The sequence below is a fragment of the Natator depressus genome, chromosome 12, assembly GCF_965152275.1.
Source record: "Natator depressus isolate rNatDep1 chromosome 12, rNatDep2.hap1, whole genome shotgun sequence".
Lineage (NCBI taxonomy): Eukaryota > Metazoa > Chordata > Testudines > Cheloniidae > Natator > Natator depressus.
In genome coordinates, this window is record NC_134245.1 from 40,761,604 (window position 1) to 40,783,125 (window position 21,522).

At 49.9% G+C, this 21,522-nt stretch overlaps 1 protein-coding gene across 2 annotated transcripts in view; it reads left to right on the top strand.

Moving 5' to 3' along the window:
- Positions 1-21,522, top strand: part of TANGO6 (transport and golgi organization 6 homolog) — an 87,726-nt gene that overhangs the window by 57,646 nt on the left and 8,558 nt on the right. For both annotated transcript variants that reach the window (XM_074969224.1, XM_074969223.1), the window contains exons 16-17: positions 12,204-12,355; positions 20,196-20,309. In XM_074969224.1, coding sequence (XP_074825325.1) covers positions 12,204-12,355; positions 20,196-20,309 — 266 coding nt within the window. The remainder of the gene's footprint in view (positions 1-12,203; positions 12,356-20,195; positions 20,310-21,522) is intronic.

A 21,522-nucleotide genomic window follows, 5' to 3' on the forward strand; every position in this document is an offset into this window, starting at 1 on the left:
CCCTTGAATGAAGAGTGCAGAGTAATCCGTGATCCCCATTGACAGGTGGATCTAAACAACTTCCCTCTGTGGGATTTCAGGATTTGGCCGGGCAGGGCCTGCAGCCGATGCCATTGTAACTAGCACCAGTCCCAAAGCAGGGTGCCTTGGAGCTTAGTATCTCCTTCTGCTCCTTAGAGAAGTAGTGATCCCTCTAGTTTCTCTGAGACAATTGCCTCATAAACCCAGCTCTGGCTTCTCTTCTATCTCAGGATACTGGAGCCTTGGCACTTGTTGTGTTGTAACTAGTCTAAACCTTGCGAGGAGAAGCAAAGTCTTTTCAGCGATAATGTCCAGCTTCTCAGAGCTCTACCCACTTTCCCTGGCCCAACAAACACTGGGAAGCCCAACAAAGCTCCCTATATGTTTTGATCCAGGTGTGATATTTACTGCACCATAAACTCTCCCTCTGCTTCACTTCCCTGTCAATGGTAGCTCAGGAGTTGCCTACCTGCTTCCTGTATGGCTAACAACGCGTTATAAAACGAAATGGTATTGCCCAGCACTTCCTGGCTCCCCTGGGACTGAAGCTTTGTGGCTTGTCTGGGCATGATGGTGACTGTGTGCCCTCAAGTTCTGCTGTTACAAAAAAAAATCCTCTTATGGGAGGGGAGTTATTTGTATGTGCCAGTCTGGTGCCTCTGGATGTTTGGGAGACCTGCTTGTCTAATAAGGAGAAATAATACCTGCCTCTTGCCTTCTCTCTTCCCCTGCCCAGCCCTATGGTGTGAGCTCCTCAGAGAACAGACAGTATTCCTCCTACTTCACTGCAGAGCCAGCTGCATCCATTGACTAGATTCCTTTCTAGCCTTTTATTGAACTTAACTCTGTACATTATCAGCTGTCCCAGATGCTTCCCCATCTGTGCCCCCCTCACGTTGGCCTGGTGCAGAAAGTGATTAATAAAACTGCCTTGGGCTGCTGCTAGGCTGCGGTGATGGAGGCAGAAATCCTGCCCTGGCCAGCACTGCTGGTGGCTAAGGCTTCCAGCTCCACGGATGCTAGCATTGGGAGCCCAGAGTTGCCAGGTGCTGCTGACACTGTGAGCACGATGGCCTCTAGCTGCTCAGAGCCATACTAATCAATGCATACTTAAAAAGAAAAGGAGGACTTGTGGCACCTTAGAGACTAACCGATTTATTTGAGCATGAGCTTTCGTGAGCTACAGCTCACCTCACGAAAGCTCATGCTCAAATAAATTGGTTAGTCTCTAAGGTGCCACAAGTCCTCCTTTTCTTTTTGCGAATACAGACTAACACGGCTGTTACTCTGAAACAATGCATACTTAAAATGCTGTTGGGCCTCCCAGAATTGCTCCCACTGGGGGACCTGAGCCTGGGTTAGCAGCAGCAGGGATGTTCTGGTGATTGCCCGGGTGTGGGCAAGGTGGCTGGGGGACGTGTTCTCACAGACATGGAATATCTTAAGACGCTGATCAGCAGTGCTGTGTTCGGGGCGCCCGCCCCACTACTACTCACCCTTTGTGGCTACTGTTCTCTGCACTCGAGTTGTAGCACAGACCTCTCCCTGGTGAAGGGAAAACTTCTCTTCTACAGATTGCTGCAGAAGAACTGTGGGACTATGTTAGAATGATGGACTGCAGTGAGGCTGGAGAGCCTGCTGAGTCCTCTGCTCTCCTGGTCCGGTGTTCTTCCCTAGACCTTTCCCTTTAAAACATGGAAATGCTGGTTTGGTGGGATCTGCAGGTTCGTCACTCTTGGGGTGGGAACTGGGAAGGGTTAGCTGAAGGTTTACATTCTCATTGCCCCCATCTCCTCAAGTTGCCTGGAATGGAGTGTTGTGCTTTCACCATCCTCTTATTGTTCAAATGCAGTGTCCTGAGCGATATCCTTATGCCCAGGAATCTCGAACAAATGAGTGATTCTTGAAACCATGGAGCGATTCTGCAGATTCAGCACAGAGCATAAGTTATGTTCCCCTACTTCGCAAAACAGCCCCTGACTCTGTCTCCTCACTGGGAGTGGTTGATCCAACTCTTGAACGATTGACGCTCTTTCTTTACCTTCCTCCCTCCCAGCCATTCCCCTTCAGTGGGTAGACGAGTGGTTGGGGGAGGTGTGTAGACCAGTCCATCACTGTCTTTCACTGACAGAAACTCCCCCTTGCTGTGTGGTCTCTGCAGCATTTAGAATGTTTAACTCTCAGCTTCCCACTCAGCCGTATGGTGATTTGAAGGGCTTTTTGTTTTCCGAGGTAGAGTTACACCTCTTGCTGGTTGGATTCCTTTACACTGCTATCCTAAACCTTCTCCAAAAACCACCAACTGCAGGAAAATTCTTTTGGCTCGTAGACACGAGCTGCAACTGGCAAAGGGCCCTTTTTTTAAAGTTAATAACATAATTACACTGCAGTATGTCAATGCTGTATCCTGCTCATTGCTGATTTTTCTCCTTTTTTAAAAAAAACAAACCAGTTGCAGTTCTCTCCTCCTCCTCCTCCCCAAAGCAAGGGAGCTGGTTTGGATTGGTGGCCTTTGCCCTGTTCCAGATCTGAGAGAACAGGGAGCAAGAGGCTGAATTTAAAAAAATAAAATGTAGGGCTGGCTGTGTTAAATAGACCATTCGTGAAACTGTTCCCTGAGCATTGCAGTTACCAAACCAGACTGGAAAGTCAGGAGATCTGAACGTCATGCATGGTGTTCAGCAATGCTAAGAATACGAAAGGGCGGGTTCCCACTCCAGCTTTGGCTCTGCCCTCTCATCTCTTATTAATCCTCCTCTTACTGATTGCAAGAGCCCACTAGTGACAACATGAAATGAATTCCTTGGATCACAACAGCAAGATATTTTGCTGTACAGTGACAGCGTGCATTCACTCTTCCAGCCTTTCTTGAGTAGAGGAGACTCCCAGGCCCATCTTGGCAGGGCGTGATGGGGAGACTGGGGCTTTTCCTGCATTCAGCCTAGTCTCTGGACTGAGGCTCTAGCAAGTATCGCTAATGTAGAGGCCTAACCAGTTTTGGGAGGTTGAATGGGGGCAGAATCGGGTATTTGGCCAAAAATGGAGAAATAGCTGGGGAGCAGGGTCTTGTGTGGATGATATGTACAGGGAGATGTGTGATGTTGTGGTCTCTGGCACATACTCCGAGGCCCTGGGGAAGGTCTTGTCTCTAGCCTCTCATGAGACAGGGGTTTGCAGTTTACAAGCCAGTTATGGAGAGCTTTGTCTGGGAAAAGCAGGGGCGGGGCCTGTGGTCCATACTTGAAAATTCAGTGAGGGATGCTCAGGAAGTGGGGTCAGGTTTAAGATACCTGTGTACACTTAGATACCAGTGTGACAGGCACCTTAAATCCCAAAGCTAGATAGAGCCAAGGTTTGCATTGGAAGAGGAGCTAAGTATTCCCTGACTCTGGTGGTCAGCATTTCTGAACTCTAAGACCAGGTCTACACTACAACGTTTTGTCAGGGCAGCTGTGTGAAAAACCACACCACCTAGCTGACGCAGCTATGCCATCAACCCCCCCCCACCCCCCCGAGAGGAGACGCAACTCTGCTGGTAGAAGAGTGCTTCTGTCTGATGTTGGGGGGGGGGGGTGATATGCTGACAGAAAACTCCCTCTCTGGGCGTGTGCTGCATCTACACTAGGGGGCTTTGCCAGCATAACCTGTCAACCATTTGTAGCATACACAAGCCCTTGGAATGGTCGGTCGTCTTGACTTTTGCTTCATTAATACTATTATCCTCTAATGTTTTAAACTGGTCAATAGTTCTCTGTAGCCTCAACTCTGACTTCAGTTGTTTGGCTGGGATTCGTAGGTGACTGTCTCTGCCACCCATCGGGGACCTGCCATGTAGGAGGGATTGGCTCCTTGGCATTCGATTGCAGCCCTTCTTCCTGGGTAGAAGATCGACCTTGTGATGCCCCTTGTTGAGCCTTGGCAGAACAGGGGCTCTGTTGTGACTGGCACGTGGGTGCCTCAGCCATCATGTGTCACTGTAAGGAGAGCACCACAGGGGCTACTGACATTGGGGGTTGGAGGGCAAGCTGTGATGTTGCCAGGCTCTCACCCATCTCCTCCAGACTACACTCTTTTACCGGTACAGTCCCTGAGACATTTAGTCTTTGGCATGTGCTGACTGGCCTGAGTATTTATAGACCAAATTAAATTAAACTGTATGTCTTTAAATTGTGCATATTGCAACACACTAAAGAGTTTATCCAGCATTTTAAACCCGTCTTTTTATCTCTATATTTTTTCTCAACTTTGCCATGAATTGGAGCTCCACCTCCTCCAGGGAGGCAATCCTGCAGCACAACTGGCCCTTTTGTCGCCTTCAGAGTAGAGGGAAGGCTACTTGCAATGGTCTGATCACATCAAATGACTGTAGCTGAGTGGAGTTTGCCAATCCGTACAAGAACTAAAATTAGCCATTGGAAGAACTTTGTATTTGAATGTGAAATCAAAATGCCGGTAACATTTTTGTGTTAACATCTCATTTACCTAATATTGATTTGAAGCATTTGTTGTAACCAAGCTAATGTACATGGTTACATCCCCTGGCTGGGATGATTTAGTTGGGGATTGGTCCTGCTTTGAGCAGGGGGTTGGACTAGATGACCTCCTGAGGTCCCTTCCAACCCTGATATTCTATGATTCTATGATCCAGTAGAAATGGACAGGCCGCTTGAGACTACGCCCAACCTCTCACAACAAAAATAAATACACGTGAATTCTTTCCATGTTGATTTTTATAGCAGGAACATCCCTGGCAAAGAGCATTTCCAGTGTCGTAGCAATCCCTTCGGTAGTACTACTTTGGCTTAGCCAAAGGCCATTAACTCCATTTAGGTTCTTAGGCCGTGCCCACCGCAGTGGTATCTGACTCCTCCCATGTGGTTGCTAATCTGAAGCAAATGGCGTGGACTGGGGCCGTTGTTTCTTTAAGAGGGTGAAAACTGCCTTGCGGTTGCCTCCCTGGGGCTCTTGTGCGGCTGGTGGCACAAACTGTCCCTTCCAGCAGCGCAGCCATGGGTACATGTTTGGCTCCTGTAACTTTGAAATACTTGGCACGGTCTGTCTGCCGTAATGGGCTGTGTCACTGCAGTGCTGAACAGAATACCCTTCCTTGGCTGGTCGGGAGCAAAAGTTGTTACCCACTGGTGGTTGGTCTCCGTGCACAGGTGCCCACATTACAACTGGCATTAGTTGTCAACCTTGGCACAGAAGCCAAGCGCGGAAGAGCCATGAAGACTGAATCTTTCTTACCCCTAGCTGAGGTCTTTCCGTTCAGATTTGAGATGTAAGAGCAGGTCTGGGGAGCAACTGGTGGGAAGCTTGTACTACCCCTGTTCGGGCTGTGCGTATCCAGGTGACCAGGGATCTGAACTCTCTCAGATAAGAACAGTAATGGCCTAATGTTCCCCAAAGTGCATGGGACACTGAGAAATATAGACTTGGGTGGCTGCGTGTGTGCAAACCAGGAAAGCAGAACTATGGGACGACTGTAGAAATGTATGGGGGTTTCAGAGTAGCAGCCGTGTTAGTCTGTATTCGCAAAAAGAACAGGAGTACTTGTGGCACCTTAGAGACTAACCAATTTATCTGAGCGTGAGCTACAGCTCACTTCATCGGATGCATTCAGTGGAAAATACAGTGAGGAGATTTATATACACACAGAACATGAAAAAATGGGTGTTATCATGCACACTGTAAGGAGAGTGATCACAATGGCCCACACTACAAAAGGTTTTCTCCCCCCTCTCCCCTGCTCTCCTGCTGGTAATAGCTCATCTTAAGTGATCACGCTTCTTACCGTGTGTGTGGTAACACCCACTGTTTCATGTTCTCTGTGTATATAAATCTCCCCACTGTATTTTCCACTGAATGCATCCGATGAAGTGAGCTGTAGCTCACGAAAGCTCATGCTCAAATAAATTGGTTAGTCTCTAAGGTGCCACTAGTCCTCCTGTTCTTTTTGTAGAAACGTAGGCAGCCTGCCCGTCCAGTGAGTGCTATAGTGATGCTGTACTGGCTGCACTCACGTGTCCCATCAAGACAGAGAGCTTGCTTCAGCATGCAGGTGGTTTAACATCGGTAGTATGTGCACGGTGCGGAGGCGGCCAGGGAGCTAGTTATCTCAGCCTCCCAACTGCTCCAGAGGAACAAGAGGATGCATCATTCTTTCCCATTTGCCCTCAAGACAGTGGGAAACAATCTTCATAGCAGGTTAAACTGTAGCAATCTGGGCTGGAACAAGAGCCTCAATACAGAATAAAAGTCCAATCAGTTGATCATTGCCTTCAGCAAGATATTAGACCCTGAATTTATGGCTGTAATTGTCGGCTCTAAGTGGTTACGAATAAATTATCCGTATGTCTCTGCTGCAGCTTCAGTAACCATGCCTAAGATGGCTCTAGGGTTCCAGGTTGGGATCCTCTCAGCTAATCACGGAGCTCCAGCAGAGTATTGTTGGGCACCTCCTGGTGGCCCTGTCCAGCCAATAACTGGCCCCTCACTAGATGATAGTACCAGAAAATCACTGACAACTAGTAGGACAATGAGGCAAAATTATAAAAAGGAAAAAAACAATTTAAACCATCCCCTCCCCCTCCCAGTGGTGCTGGCAGTAGCAATGATAGATTGGCAAGAGCTGGCCGGTGCAGAGAGAGGGTACGTTTCTGGGATAAAAGCCCCCGAGTGTGTGACAATCGAATCAACCAGATTTCTACAGCAGCGGAAACTCTGATTAAATGTTCCTCAGTAATTGGCTGGCTAGCCAAGCCCCGACAGAAGGGTCAGTCGGGAAACGCAGTCGGTGACTGGAAATCAGGGTTTATTTCTAGGGACCTTGCCATTCATTCTGTTCTGTACTATACTACACCCTCCCTTGTTTGACTCTGGAGACAGTGGAGGTGGAAATCTGTGGATCCACATGCAGCACAGACAAATTAAATGGTGATTTCTCCTCTTCCCCTCCTGCTGTGACACAGTTGGTGTCAATTGTGGGACAGACTCAGCTGCCTTGGAGGAGAAACCTTTTGCGCTATATTCTGCTCGGTTAGGGCTGAATTCTCATCTTTGGTAGCAGGCATTGCTTGCCTTGAAAAATCTCCGGTGGTGCTGGACTCTACAGGAGATGCAGCGCTGGGCTGCTTGTCTCTCTGAGGACAGGGCTGAGCCCTTGGTTGTAGGCTGTTGTAAGTGACAGTGTGGCACACAAACTTCCCATCCAATGAGTGCTTGTTTGCACCAGCTTTAGCTCTTTGTCTCAGCCTTATTATGAAGTAGATTTTTGCTTCTGGCCCATGGCAGCAGATAGTTCAAGGCAAGTTGAGATCTGTTACCTGGCTGAAAGTACTAGAAAAGCAAATGGAATCTGTGTAACCTGATGCTGGTGTGTGTGTCACTTTGAATCACTGGCTGCACCCTGCTTATCAGCAAGCCTCATTTCGGATGGGGCAAGTGGGGAAAAAGCTCTTTCCTTCCCTCTCTGAGGTTTCCTGAAGGATTTACTTCATCACAGGCACATTAAATCTGCCACAGCTATGTCAGGGGAGACATTTCCTCTGGTTAGTCAGGGATTATCCGCCCTGCTCTGCAGGGGGAGGGGAAGCTGCTTTGTTCGTTCAGTAACTAATCCACCAACCTGCCGGTGCTGTCACTTGCTTTAGCAAGAGAGAGCCATAGTAATTAGCTTTCCCTCAATGGCATGGGCCTTTCAGTGCAATGCAGGGGAGGTGCCAGCCTACCAGTGCAGAGAAAACCCTACAATATTACCTCCAGGGGTATAGACATCTTTGCTGCATGGTACAGTGTGTGAATTCCAGAACAAGGAATGTAGCATTCTTCTATTTATTATTTATATTAGTGTAGCGCCTAGGGACCCCGGTCCTGGACCAAGACTCCATGGTGCTAGGCGCTGTACAGACACAGAACAAAGAGCTGGCCCTTGCCCCTCAAAGAGCTGACAATCCTAACTATAAGACAAGAGAAACAGATGGAGACAAGAGTCAGGGAAGTACAAGGAAACAGTGCTGGCCAGCATGACAGGTGTCGTCTCAGCACACCCAGCAGCCGAACCATTGTCAAGTGTTTTTAGATGTGCCGGCAAAGGAGAGTTTTACGGAGAGATTTGAAGGGGGATCGTAAGGTAGCTTTGCAGTGTTTCCAGGGAGCTCCTCCAAAATGTGAGGGGCAGAATGGGAGGAAGCACGAAGGGTCTGGTGTGAAAATGTAATGCTCAGAGAAATGTCTCAGATGGGTAGCCATGTAGCGCGAGGGCACAATTGCTTTAGTTTATGGTGTTCCCAGAACTCTGCAGCCTAGGTAGCCCTACTAGTAACTGGCTGAAGTCTGTCTGTGTAGAACTGGAGGATGCCAATGAGCAGGCCAGGCTGTGTGACGCTGATACAACGCTGTGTGTTCTGCGCTGCTGTCTGAACTGAGCGGGAATCGCTTAGAATTCAAAGAGAGGTGAAGTTAACAATGACTTGGAAATGCATTGAGACGCGCTCTTGAGAACACCTCACCTCTGGTCCCCTGTTATGGAAGCCAGTCCTTGGTACAAGCCATCTGCTGTTCAGAACTGGAGAATGCGGTTGGCTTAAGTCTGTCAGCAGAAGCCTGAGTTTATCATGCCTACTGTAATAGTGGATGTTCTTGTTGTTGTTCATAGAAATGTTAAATCTTTGTGTGACTGCTGCTGAGCCTTGTGGTATCTTGTGGCAGCTAGTCCTGCATGATAACTCTGCTTGGCACATTTTTTATTAAAAAAAACCCTTTTTATCAGCTTTAAATTTTTGTGTGTTTCGGCTGTGTGTGTCCCCTTGCTCTCGTAGCATGAAGGACTAGACAACAGTGCCTGCTTTGCCCACTCTGAACCATTCATTCTTCTTCAAGTGATGGCTCATATCCATTCCAATAGGTGTGTGCACGCCGTGTGCACGATTGGCGGAAGGTTTTTCCCCTAGTGGTACCCAGCTGTGGAGTCCCCTGGAGTGGCGTTTTCATGGCATTGTATATCGGTCCCTGCCGCCTGCTCAGTTCCTTCTTACAGCCTGTGACAGTCGTTGGAACAGCTCAGTTTCTTGCATTCACAAGTGCCTACCTACCCCTTTTTAGTTGTAAATAGTTTCATAGAGTGATAGTTACAGTAGTTTGTAGTTTCATAGTTAGCTAAGCTTACTTCGGGGGGTCCCCCCCCAGTTTTCCCCAGATACCGGGGCATGCCTCTGTCACAGGGGTTTAAGTCATGCGAGGGGTGTACGAAACCTACGCCCAGAGGCAACGCTGCTTGTCTTAAGTGTCTGGGAGAAAGGTCAGACAGACAAGTGCTCCATTTGCAGGAGCTTTAGACCCAGGACTAAGAGGGAGCGGGACTATCGTTTGAAGCTCCTCCTGATGGAGTCGGCCCTCAGCCAGTACCGGAAGCTGCGCCAGCAGCCTCGGTGCGGGATGCCCCGGCACCGAGAAGGGTCTCCTCCAAGGAGCATCTGCACCACTCCCTGGCTCATAAAGCCAGTGCTAGCAGGCAGCACCGCTCACAGTCCCTAGTGTCGCATAAGAAGAAGAAGGCGGCAGACGGGTTATTTCCCCCATCAAGAAGCCATGAGCGGATTCCAGCGGGGTGCATTCCACGTGAGACACCCGTGGCCTGGGTGCCTTGTCTCCTTGAAGAATCCGCTTTGTCTGCACAGAGACTGGGGTATATCTGCTTTGGGCTGGGCTGACACCCCTGCCATTCGAGCACTCTGTCTCCCACCCTAATACAACTCGCTGAACGTTCTGTGTCTGGACAAGAGGGTTGTACGTCTCATTAGCACATTTTCATCAGTTATGCAAAATTGCATCCCTACCTTTCTCTGTCCCTTGATCCCTTCCTGTGCCTCTCTGGACTGTCTCCTGGGCCTGGTTTAGGACAAGCAGGACTGCAACTCTGCCTCTTTGTCCCATAAGCCCTGGGTGATGCTTTAATAGTTGAATTGAAATGCATGTGTGTGCAGTAATGCCCTCTTCTCATCAAGCAGAAGTGCATGCGAGAGGCATCTCCGCTATCTGGCCATGTAGTACGTCAGCAGCAGAGCGGCATGTTTAGGGGCTGCCTGGCTCTGAGAATCAGCTAGGCCTAGAGCAGCACACGGCAGCCTGCTAGCATCTTGTTCAGATCCAGGTGAGAGTGACGCTCTTCTCTCAAAAGAGCTTGCCCTTTTCTGATGACTCTGATGTCCAAGGGCACAGCCCCTGACCGGGCTGGCTCTGTCTGGTGTTCCCACACCCATAGTCTCGGATGTACAGCCGGTATCACTGGGGCCTGAAAAACTACCAGAAGTGAGCAAACGCCCCTTGGGAGCATGGAGTCTGAGCTCTCTGCCTAATGAGGCAAGATGAGAGCCGTCACACCAGCCTCTGTGCTCTGAGGTAAGGCAGGAGGTCAGATGAAAAGATCAAGATCCAACCTCTCTTTTTAAAATCTGTGACTCCAAAGTGAGGGCTCACCACAAGGATGCTCTGATATTTAGTGGGTGCCCAGGAAATATCAAAGACAGAGATCTGCTCCCCAGCTGCAATGGAAGGATTCTCTTGGCCTGCTCAGAGATGATCCCTGCTCAACGCCATTTTTAGGGATTCTAGTGTGAACAATCAGTGAAGAATCCACTTTACTGGCTCACCCTTTCCTGTGCTGATACAATGTCACAGTTGCTTCATCTCCATTGAAATATATTGCTGAATTCTCTTCTTCCCATTAAGTGCATGCTCTCGCTTCAGTGGTCTCATGGCTTTGGTGCCACTCAAGATTAGAGTTTTTCAGGGAGCAGATACTGGGAGGGCTGTGGCAGGAAGCCCCAAGAGAGGCACTTGAAGTCACTGGCCATCTAAAAGTGTTAATTTCCCCCACTCCACGGTGCAGTAGCTGCCTGTGTAGAGAGCTTGTTAGCCTACCACAGTGTGGAACTTCCATTAACAAGTGGTTTTGCCAATGTATTTGGTTGAGAAACTCTCACCCAGGTCTTGGACCTCAGTTCTGCTCCGATTGTGTGTGTGTGTGTCCCCCTCTGTATTGGTAATATCTGTGGATTCCTAGTAGCTGGCATCACAAGACTCACTGTAATAAATAGCTGAAGGCCAGAACTACTCTCATTTGCCACCTGTGGGCCAGAGAGACAAAATGAGAGAGAAAAGTGTCTTCAGGTACTCATGGAATCATTTTTTTTTTTTTTTTTGGTCCCTGTTGGTCTGTAATTGTTCTGTGTTTGTATTCTGCATTGTTGTCTCTGCACCTATATTTTAATAGTGCCCCAAATTAATTTTAGTTGTAGTGTGTAACAGTTTGGATCTGTATTTTCAGAAAATAGAATGCATGGCAATGCACCTGCCATTTTCGCAATGCTTTTGGCTTGATTTTCGGTTTAGTCACACAGGATGCATGTCCTAATGCCTATAAATTGGATAATTGTGCATGCAGGTAGCTAATTAGACACATTTGTATGCACAGTTACCCAGTTTGCACATCCACAGTACTGGCACATGCTAATTAGATATAGATTTTTTGCACCTTTGAATTTTCTGAAACTCTAGCCTTTAGCACTTCATTCTGATTTTGAAATTGTTTTTTTGTTGTTGTAAGTGTTGAATTTGTAAAGGCTGACAGAAATTACAGACAATGGCGAGAACATGCGCAGCAGAGTGAAAGCCCCAGACACTGGTCTCTGTTTCAGATTACACAGAATGCTGATGATCCACTCTTGGGCTGTTCTTCTTGTGTGCCTCTGGAATTGCTGCTAGAGACTAGGTCTGCAGAGTCCCTGTCTCAGGGACAGCACAGTGGTGCGTTGCTAGTGAAAACACGAGTCATTTAATAAGAGCTGATCACTGGCTCACCTGCATTATCTAGGAGAGAAGCTGCTTAAGAGCTACATCCGGGAACTCTACAGGAAACCATGGTACAGGAACACAGCCATGCTCCAACAGTCATGAAGGGGTTAAAACTACTAGACCCACTAATTTCTAATGCTGGCAACTAAAACGACTGAATTGAAGCAAGGGCTTTTCAATACTGCACCAGGAATGGGCTCAACATAGCGGGAAAGGAGTTCTGAAAAGTCCTTCCCACTAGTGGAAGCATCTCCTGGCCTTTAAACTATTTGCTTTTGAAGACTGTCAAATCTCTTTAAACCTGTGCTTTCTTCTTCTCTCTCCTGCAGGGGACATGAGCTGCCAGTACAGAGCTCCTCTGATTCATGCCTTCCTGAGAGGAGCAAGAGACCCGGATAGCACCCTGAGGGCTAGCAGTCTGTCCAACTTGGGAGAGCTGTGTCAGAGACTTCACTTCCAGCTGGGCTCCATAGTTCAAGAGGTATCAACACTGTACATCTCCCCTATATAATAGCCACTTTAGTTGTATCTGTTGCCACTGGAGAGCGGCCTTAATGACATGGTTACGGGTGTCTTCCTGCCGACCCCTCTCCTACAGAGTGGAGGCATGGGATTGGTGGAGGAGCAGCATTCCTAGGGCTGCTGCATATCTTGCAGGTGCGTTTTTAATTTCCTAATCTTAGAAACCATTCGTGCTGGCTGAGATGGGAATGAGGAGGCCTGTTTATACTCTGAGAGCAGTATGTCCTTTGAATGCAGGTCTTCGGGATCTCCCATTTCTGTCTGTTTATATATTATACACTGTGACAAAGTTCCTCCTCTGCCTTGGTGCGTCCTGCACTTTTTGGCGGATTTGCTCACCTCAGAGGTTCATGGCAGCCTTCAGTTTGGCCGCTTCTGCTAGAGGCTCAAACCTTCCGTTCACTCAGCCAACCTCATCATTGGCCAGCATGTGGGAAATGGAGAACGATCTCCGCAGTCTCTGTTGTCTCAGCTAGTGGGTCGGGGACAGGCCAGATCCCTTTCCAAATTAGACCTTCCCTTCTGGTGTTGCTCACAAACCAGGTCAGCTCCTCCTGTGTCCAATCAGGAGTTGAGGGGATGGGGGGAACCCGGGCCTGCCCTCTACACCGGATTCCAGCCCAGGGCCCTGTGGATAGCAGCTGTCTACAATGTCTCCTGTATCAGCTGCGTGATAGCTACAGCTACAACTCCCTGGGCTACTTCCCCATGGCCTCCCCCCAGCACCTTCTTTATCCTCACCTCAGGATCTTCCTCCTGATCACGCTTGTACTCCTCAGCCCTCCAGCAGCATGCCTTCTCGCTCCTTGCACGCCCTCCACTAACTGATGGGAGGTCCTTTTTAAACCAGGTGTCCTGATTAGCCTGCCTGCCATAATTGATTCTAGTATGTTCTTAATTGGCTCCAGGTGTCTTAGTTAGCTTGTCTGTCTTAATTGGTTCTAGCAGGTTCCTGATTGCTCTAGCACAGCCCATGCTCTGGTCCCTCAAGGAACAGAAAACTGTTCATCCAGTGGCCAGTATATTTGCATTCTACCAGACTCCTGTACCCCGCTGGTCTGGGTCTGTCACAACACGCAAAAGAATGTAAAGGTTGCAGAGTCAAGCACTCAGGTTAAGAAATGCCAGAATTAGGGTTGCCTATAACCTTGATTTGGTCCCCTTGTGTGTGTGCATTATAACATAGTCTTTAATTAAGTGCTCCCATGCTGTTGTTTCATAGAATATCAGGGTTGGAAGGGACCTCAGGAGGTCATCTAGTCCAACCCCCTGCTCGAAGCAGGACCAATCCCCAATTTTTGCCCCAGATCCCTAAGTGGCCCCCTCAAGGTTTGAACTCACAACCCTGGGTTTAGCAGGCCAGTGCTCAAATCACTGAGCTACCCCTCCCTCAGGACCCCTCCCTCATTCAGTGCACAGGATGGACGGTGCCTGCTGAATGAGCAGCTATTCGTTATTTGGTTTTATCTTCATTGTTTGGTGTGTGACTCCAGGTCTTATTTACTGCATGCTAGTCAAGTCCTGTTCTGATACAGAATACAGCTCGCCATCTGAGTCCCAGCTCCCAGTCTCTCTCCCTTAGCTCCTCATCCCAGTCTCCTACCCCTGACATCTTGTCTAATTTCAGTCTCCTCGCTACCCCTTTCCCCCTCTCCTGGTTCCCAGTGTCTCCCCCACAGCTCCCAGTCACTCTTCCTTGACTCTTCACCTCAGTCCCCCATTCCCCCGCAACTCCATACCTAGCTAGTCCTAGTCATCCCTGCCCCTAGATTCCTTGTCTAATCTGTCTTCCGCTCACCTGTTTTCCCACTCCCCAGTTCCCAGTCTTGCCCCCAGCACTTTGCCCCCTCTGCTGCCCCTTTCACATGTTCAGCTCTTGTCCCCTTTGCATTCAAGTTAGGCAGCTTCCTCCTCCAGCCTGCTGGGGTGCTGGCAGGTGGATCACAGGAGAGAGTCTCCCTGTCAGTTCCGGTACCCAGCACCACAGTGCTCCCGGCCAGCTGGGAACAAGAACAGGGAAAGTCCCGTTCAGCGTCTGTGGCCCTGGCCTGGAGCGTGCTCAGTGCAGACAGAATCTTCAGAGAATTTACCTGTTGGTCCCTTCAGAGCATGTGCAAACTGAGCATTTCCAGTGGCCTATCACTTTACCAAATCTGGGCAGTTTTCACAGGAGCAGTAACATGCATAGCTCTGACACTGGGGGAGGCCACCATCCGTGCCACATTTCAAGCCCTTGCTGTCAGACGTGGAGGCCCTATAGCTTCTCAGTTAAACAACGGAAAGAATATTTTAAACATGGGCAGAACAATGTATTTTTCCCTCTTCTTGTTCTCTGAATCAGTTGAACAATTTTTGTTGGTACTTTAATTAGTCTGAGGCAGATCCTTGGCACGGAAAATTTCAGCCCAAATAGTTAAAGTTTGGCAACTGAAAACAGGGTCTTATAATGGGAAGCGTCAGGCTACTAGCCCTGCCTATAATAATTTCACTGTGGTACAAGATCTTAAAGCATATTTTGTACCTGCTACAGGCACCTCGTCCCAGTTAATAGCATCTCATTATGCTTTTCATTGCTGCAAAAGAGGAGAGTTCTGTGCCAGTTTTATCCTAGTGGCGGGGGTGCTGCAGTCTGAGCACTTTGAGGAAAGGCTTTAGGCAAGGTGCGTTTATATCAGAGGCACAACAAAGGTGGAGTTCCCCCAGCTGCTGTTCTCCCTTGAATTTTTTTCAGGGCCAGAGGTGAGTTTCTCGTTTTTCCCTGGCTGATTGTAACTGTTTGGTGTGTGGGAGGCAGTGAACCTGCTACTCTGGCACTAAACCCAGGAACACCGTGTCACTCACTCAGCCCTGAACACTGCTGAGGCCCAGAAGACTCTGAGCTTGCACAGCCAGTGTGTCTGCAAACAGGCCATTCCCAGAGTTGTTCCCTTCCCACACATCACTCCTTTTTGTGGAAGACATATGCAGCCCAGGTGTGTGCATGGTCCAGGGCTTTAATTGTTTAGGAGCAAACCAGCCAAAAATGGCCTCTCAATAGGCATGTGTGAAGAGCACTTTCACACATAGATCAAGTAGTGAACTGGCAAATGTCATTCCACGTTAGCACTCTTTGCACACGAGGATCCGGGAAGCTGTCTCTTCCCTTCCCTTCCCATTTGCAGTCACCAGCCCTCACTTCCCTTCCAGTTGTGCTCTCACACCTCGGTGGCAACTGGATTAATCACGTACTGTTTAATTTAGTAGATTAATAACGTAATGTTATGAAAATAACATTAAATATTTTCCTAGTGTGTTTCTCGCTATATCCAGCTGCTAGTCTTTATTATGTTGGAGGAGAAGAGCCAGCACCATGTGACCAGACAGCTGTATACTCCTTTCCCCTGCCCCAGGTTGGGAACTGCTACACTAGAGACTGTAAGTTCTTTGGGGCAGGGACTGTGTGTTTGTACAGGGCCTATCACCAGGGGTTCTTTCTCCATGACTGGGCCCCTAGGTACTGTGGGGATATAAATAACAGAGCAATGTTCCTGCAGCTTAGAGCCCCGTAACTGGCGCCGTGGACAATAGATGACGACATTGAGTGCAGCTTGTAGCAGTTCTGTTGCCTGCTCAGCGGTGTCTGTGCGGTGCCCTCTCTGACCACAGGGCTCAGGTGTGTTTGCGGCCCAGTGACGCCATGCCCTGCACAGAGAGGTGTGGCCCATCAGTAGATAGTGAGGGTGGGCCTGGCAACCTGCCGGGATCCCAGGGATCAACCTCATTTGCATAAAAGCGAAGCTCCCTGGTGCCTTTGCTGAAATGGAAGTGTTGCCCATCAAGACCATGCCATGCTCCAGCCTCTCCTCCTCTTCACACACATTCTTTGCATCCAGCATCTCCATATTAAAGGCCAGGGTACCTGCGTCTGCGCCATCCAGTGCAAAGTAGGGACACTCCTAGTCTGGTGGCCTGTGTCTGGGATGATACTGAGCTCTAGTCTCCCCAGGGTGCTGAGAACTAGGAATCTCTCCTCCTCATGGCCTGTGCCAGGTGCTGATACAACTTTATCTGTGCTTCCTAATCAGAAGCTGAGGTGCCTGGAATAGTGCACTGCAGTCTTCAGGGCCTCTTCTCCTAAGGCATTGTGTTGGGCTGACAGAAATGAATGTGATTTATAAGCACCCCCCAGGAGCAGGGAGAGGCCGTATCATTGTCGCTTGTGAGCTCCGGTACTATGGCAACAAGTGCTATGGAAATGCTGATAAAAGAGAGCCCACCTATCAGGGCCCGTCAGCCACACACGGGTCAGTGGCGTGCTGCTGTAGGTTTCCGCAGAGACGTGTCAGTGCAGCGCCGGGTTTACAGAGCAGAGATGGGGCCTGCGGTAATGCTCCTTTGAATGAGCAGACTATTAATGAGTTTAAAAGCTATCTACATATTAGGCATGCTGAGATCAGCACCATCCCCGCTGAGTGAGCAGAAGGATAGGGCTGAGGCAGGTGCTCACTAGGAGGCAGGCAGAAGTGTGAGCACATGCCAGAGGACAAACAGGTCACCTCTGTTCTGTGCCCAGTTGGTCTGATCCCTTTTCAGACCCTATGGCAGGTGGAAGTGCTTCAGGGAAGGGAGAACTGCTGCAGCAGCAACGGGAGGCTCTCTGCAATCCCCTCTGCTTGTGAGTTGCTTCCCAGCACCGGCTCTTCCTGGGGATTGGCTGGGTTAGTCCCAGCCTGCTTGAATTCTGGATGTAAGCATAAGGGCTGGAAGCAGTGTGGAGATGCCAAGTTTAGCCTGCGGGCCGGGGCATTCCCACAGTGCCCGAAGAAGCTGCTTTTCCAGTGTTTCTGTAGTAATACATCCTGTGAGCTGTGTGGTCCCATATGAACGTCGTGTTGGCTTAAACCTGGGCTGTGCCTTCCCACACAGTGCTAGGCAGCGGGCTCCCATCTCCCTGCCAACCTCAGAAGAATCACTGGGGCAGATAGTCACTGGGCTGGAAAGCTAGGGGGGATCTTGTTACTGCTCAGGTAGATCTCCAGTAGCTTTGTGTTTAAGCTGGTCCAAGGATTGAAGGGCTTGTGTATTGGCAGAAAGAGAAGACTGAGGAGCTCCATCCGGAGATTGCCCTAGGGCTGAGTCCTGCAGGGTCGCAGCCCCCCACCCCGCCCCCCGAAGGTGACCCACTCACTGATGAGTGAGTGGGCACTATGAATGTGCCTGAAGCAAGCTGTCGGATCCCTACAATTGTGTGAAACTAGTGCAGGTCTGTTGTGGGTGCTTCCAGATCACTTTAAGCCCTGACTCCAGCTCCATTCTTCCCTGAGCCCTTAGTCTCTGGCATGAATAAGTATGTGGACAGATCTGGTGCAGCCCCTCTGTGGCTGCCGTGTAAACCCCTTCTGGCTCTGCGGAAGGCGGGAGTCCAGCCGAGTTGAGCAGGCATTGCAGCAGCCAGCTCCTCTGTGAGATGCACTGTCCTTGAACAAATTGCTGATACTCTCATGCTTTTTCCATTCTGTCTGGAAATGCACCAACCAGTCACAGAAAGTGGAGCATGTCTGTTAATGTCAGGTAGTGCTTTGCAAAGCTGGGATCTACTGGAAGAGAACAGCTTTAGGCACAAGTGCAGTGTGCGCTGGATGTTGGGAATTTGGGTCTGTCTCGGCCCCAAAGCTGGAGGCAGGTGGCTTAGAATCTCCCAGGAACTATGGCAGCACATGTGAGGAGGAAGGCAGGTCATGCTCCCAGGCACGACTCAAGAAAAGAGCCCATCTAGGCAGGGCCATGGAGACACACCGGGTCACAGGCTGGGATGTGACTAGTAGGACTTTGCTGTTCAGCTCTCTGCTGGTCTACCTGTGCCCGTGAACTGCTGAGACTGGTTCCCCACCACTTGTTCAGAGGCTGCTCTGGGAAACCCTTCTTAGCCCGTACGTTTCTGGGGGATCGGCTAGCATCAGAGGCAAGCCGACGCACTGGCGTGGTCAGAAGCTGTGTGGTCAGCAGCAATGCCAAAGCAGAGTGTCCGCAAGCAGCTGGCAGAGCACGCCTTTCCGCAAGACAGAAGGATGTAATGAATATTTCCCTCCTGCCTCTGCTCACGCATCAATCTGGTAGTGATAGCGTTTGACAAGATGCCAATGCACCGCATGTCAGCTATTTCAGGAACATGCTAGCTCTGCAAACTCTCCCTGCTGTTGCTGATTATCTAATTAGACTCTTTAAACTCTGCCTGCCTGCTGAATAGCAGAGAAACACGCAGTCTGCATAGCTGAATCCCTGTGCAAGTGAAGTCTCTCTCCTCAAGGTGGAGATTCGCTTGCTCACTAAAGGAGTGATCCAGGGCTGCCCATGTTCTCTGCATGAGACACTTTCCTTTTGGGCAAAAGGTTTTCCTCACAGGTTTTTAGATGTAGCTGTTCCAGGAAGTCTCACTCAAGCAATTTGTGCCCCCATTTCACCTACTTTATAACAGTGAGACACACTTTGGATTGGTCAGTCTGTATGACAGACTCTTCAGTACCTGTTCTGGGTCATAAAAATCACCTGCAGTATCCGAAAGGGGATTTTAAATAATAAAATACCCAGTGTCTCCCTACGACCCACAACATCTGGCACTGCTGAGAGAGTGCCTGCCTCCTGGGGGAGAGAATCGCAGCACCATCCAGTGGCCCCGAGAAATGCAGACATCATGGATGCCAATGCCCAAACAAGGGAATATATGAACCAAAACCAGTCTTGTGCCACTGAGCAATTCAGAGGCCATGAGGTACCTTATAAACACCTAGGCAAGTAGCATTCCTTCTCAGACCTTCTAAGGAGTGGGAGTACGTGACCTGGCCACGCTTAGAATCCTTTGTTATACAATAGCTTTCTCGTCGCACAGTCTCCGCAGCTTTCCTGGGTCCCAGCTCAGCTTTGCAGCTCCCGTTGCCCTGACAACACACAGAGCAAAGCCTCTCCCAATCCGCGGGGAGCCTAGTGGCATCTGCGCAATTAATCAAATCTGGAAGCCTAAAGTTAGGTGCCCAAATCCACATTTAGGCCACTAAATTGATCTGTGTAAAGGTACTAAATGACCCAGCTCTCACTGAAGTCAGTGGCAGTCTCAGGAGCTCAGCACCTTTGAGAATTCGGTCATTTTATTTAGGATTCTAACTTTAGGCACCTGGGTTTGAAAATGTAGGGAGCCAGCTTGAGAGGCCAGAGGTCTTCTGAAATTGTCAAGAGGATTTCCCCCGTCCCATCCCCTGAAATCACAGGGAGTGGGATGTTTCAGAGTAACAGCCGTGTTAGTCTGTATTCGTAAAAAGAAAAAAGAAAAGGAGTACTTGTGGCACCTTACCCCGCACCAGCAGGGAATGCTGAATGAGCAGCCCCCTACCTCAGCTGGCAGAAAAGGCAGGAGAGCAGCATAACGTCTGTGTCAGGAGTCTTCCCACTCCTGACACAGCCCCCGTTGCCTGCAGCGTCTGTAAAGACCCATGTCATGGGGAGCTCTCTAGCCTGCTGGGCCAGGTCTGCCTTGGTTTCCATGGGCTTGTTTCTGCGCCGAGTTCTCCTGCCTGCTCTGGAGCTGCAGGTGGGCAGGCCCTGGGGGCTGTTGCTGCGGCGTTTTCCCTGCTGTGTGTATGCCATGCCTTTGTGGATCTGCATGTTACAGTCACTGATATGTTTTCCACATCATGTGTGGGTGTGCTGACGGGTTCCTGAATGCACCCCCGCCCCGCCCCGCCCAGAGACACTGCGGTGGGGACGACGGAACGTGGCAAAGGCACTGCATACACTAACAGAGTTCTCACCCCGGTTTGCCCTGCCAGGTGACCTCCTGTTTGACAGCCGTAGTTAAGACAGATGGCGAGGCTGAAGTCCGAAGAGCTGCGGTCCATGTGGTGGTGATGCTGCTCCGTGGGCTCAGTGAGGAAGCGACTGAGGTAAGCCTCCATCCCTGCTCCCAGAGCAGCCTCTTGGCAGACTGACCCTCACTCCTGGCACCACGCTGCTCATGCTCTCCCTGGAGCCTACGGTCAACGCACCTGGTTCCTGCCACATAGCAAGGAAACTCCCAAGTGTCTCCAGACCCAAGGGTCCTGCCCGCTGCACCCATCCCAAGCCTGGTGAGCATAATGTGCTCTCATACAGCAACTTACTGAACTCTCTGGGTATCTCTGAAGCAATCTCTAGATAGCAGCCGTTCAGGCTCTGATTGTGGGAGTTGAGTCACTGGGAAGGGTTACGAGAAACATTTCCTCTAGACTTTGTGGGCAGTAAAACCTAAGGTGTGGCTCTTGGGAGCCTAATAACTCACAAGGTAAATTTCCATGTCTAGGCAACAGCTAATGAAAGTGTAACGGTGAGTAGGAATTCATTCCCCCTGCAGGGTTTCCTGCCTAGCTCCTGGGCCGAGCTCTAAGATTAGTGCACAACGGTGTCTCCTCTTATTGTCTGCATGTGCCAGTCCCCAGCAGGGAGTGCCCCCTCTGCAACACCCAGAAGTTCTAGAAATCATGAGCCCTCTGTCCTGGTTTCGTGGCTCCTAATGCCCAGACCTGTTCAGGAGTCACCAGCATGAATAGTGAAATATTAAGAGAACAGTAATTACCCTAAAAGCCACAGACTTCCTCTACTTCCCAGCACCCACTGTTAATGTTCTGCATTAACACTGATCCCAGCTTCCTCGCTTGCACAGCTGTTCCCCAGAGCAACCTCCCTGCATTTCTATAGCAAAGGCTGTCTTCCTGCCATGACCAGAGATTTCACTCCCATCTCTGACTGTCTAATCCATGCTAGTTCTGACATACGAGAGCACCCAGGCCATCCTGCTAGCCCCGGGCTGCTCTGTTCCTTTTCCCGATCTTCCATGTGTTTGCAGAGAGTGGGAGAGAGCAAAGCCACCAAAGCTACAGCGTCCGGCTGGGGTCAGGAGCAGGCCCAGCACCTGGAGAAGGGGAGACACTGCACAGAATGGGCAGCACTTGCTGTCCACATGAGCTCCCCAGATCCCTCCACTGCCTCCTGAGCTGAGGCTTGCTGCTCTGTGCAGGGATCTCTATTGCAGCAGGCTGCGTGCAGTGGGAGATCCCAGCCAGCTGGGGAGTCTGCAAAGCGCCAGTGAGCCCTCACCCATGGGAGAGACTGTGGTGACTG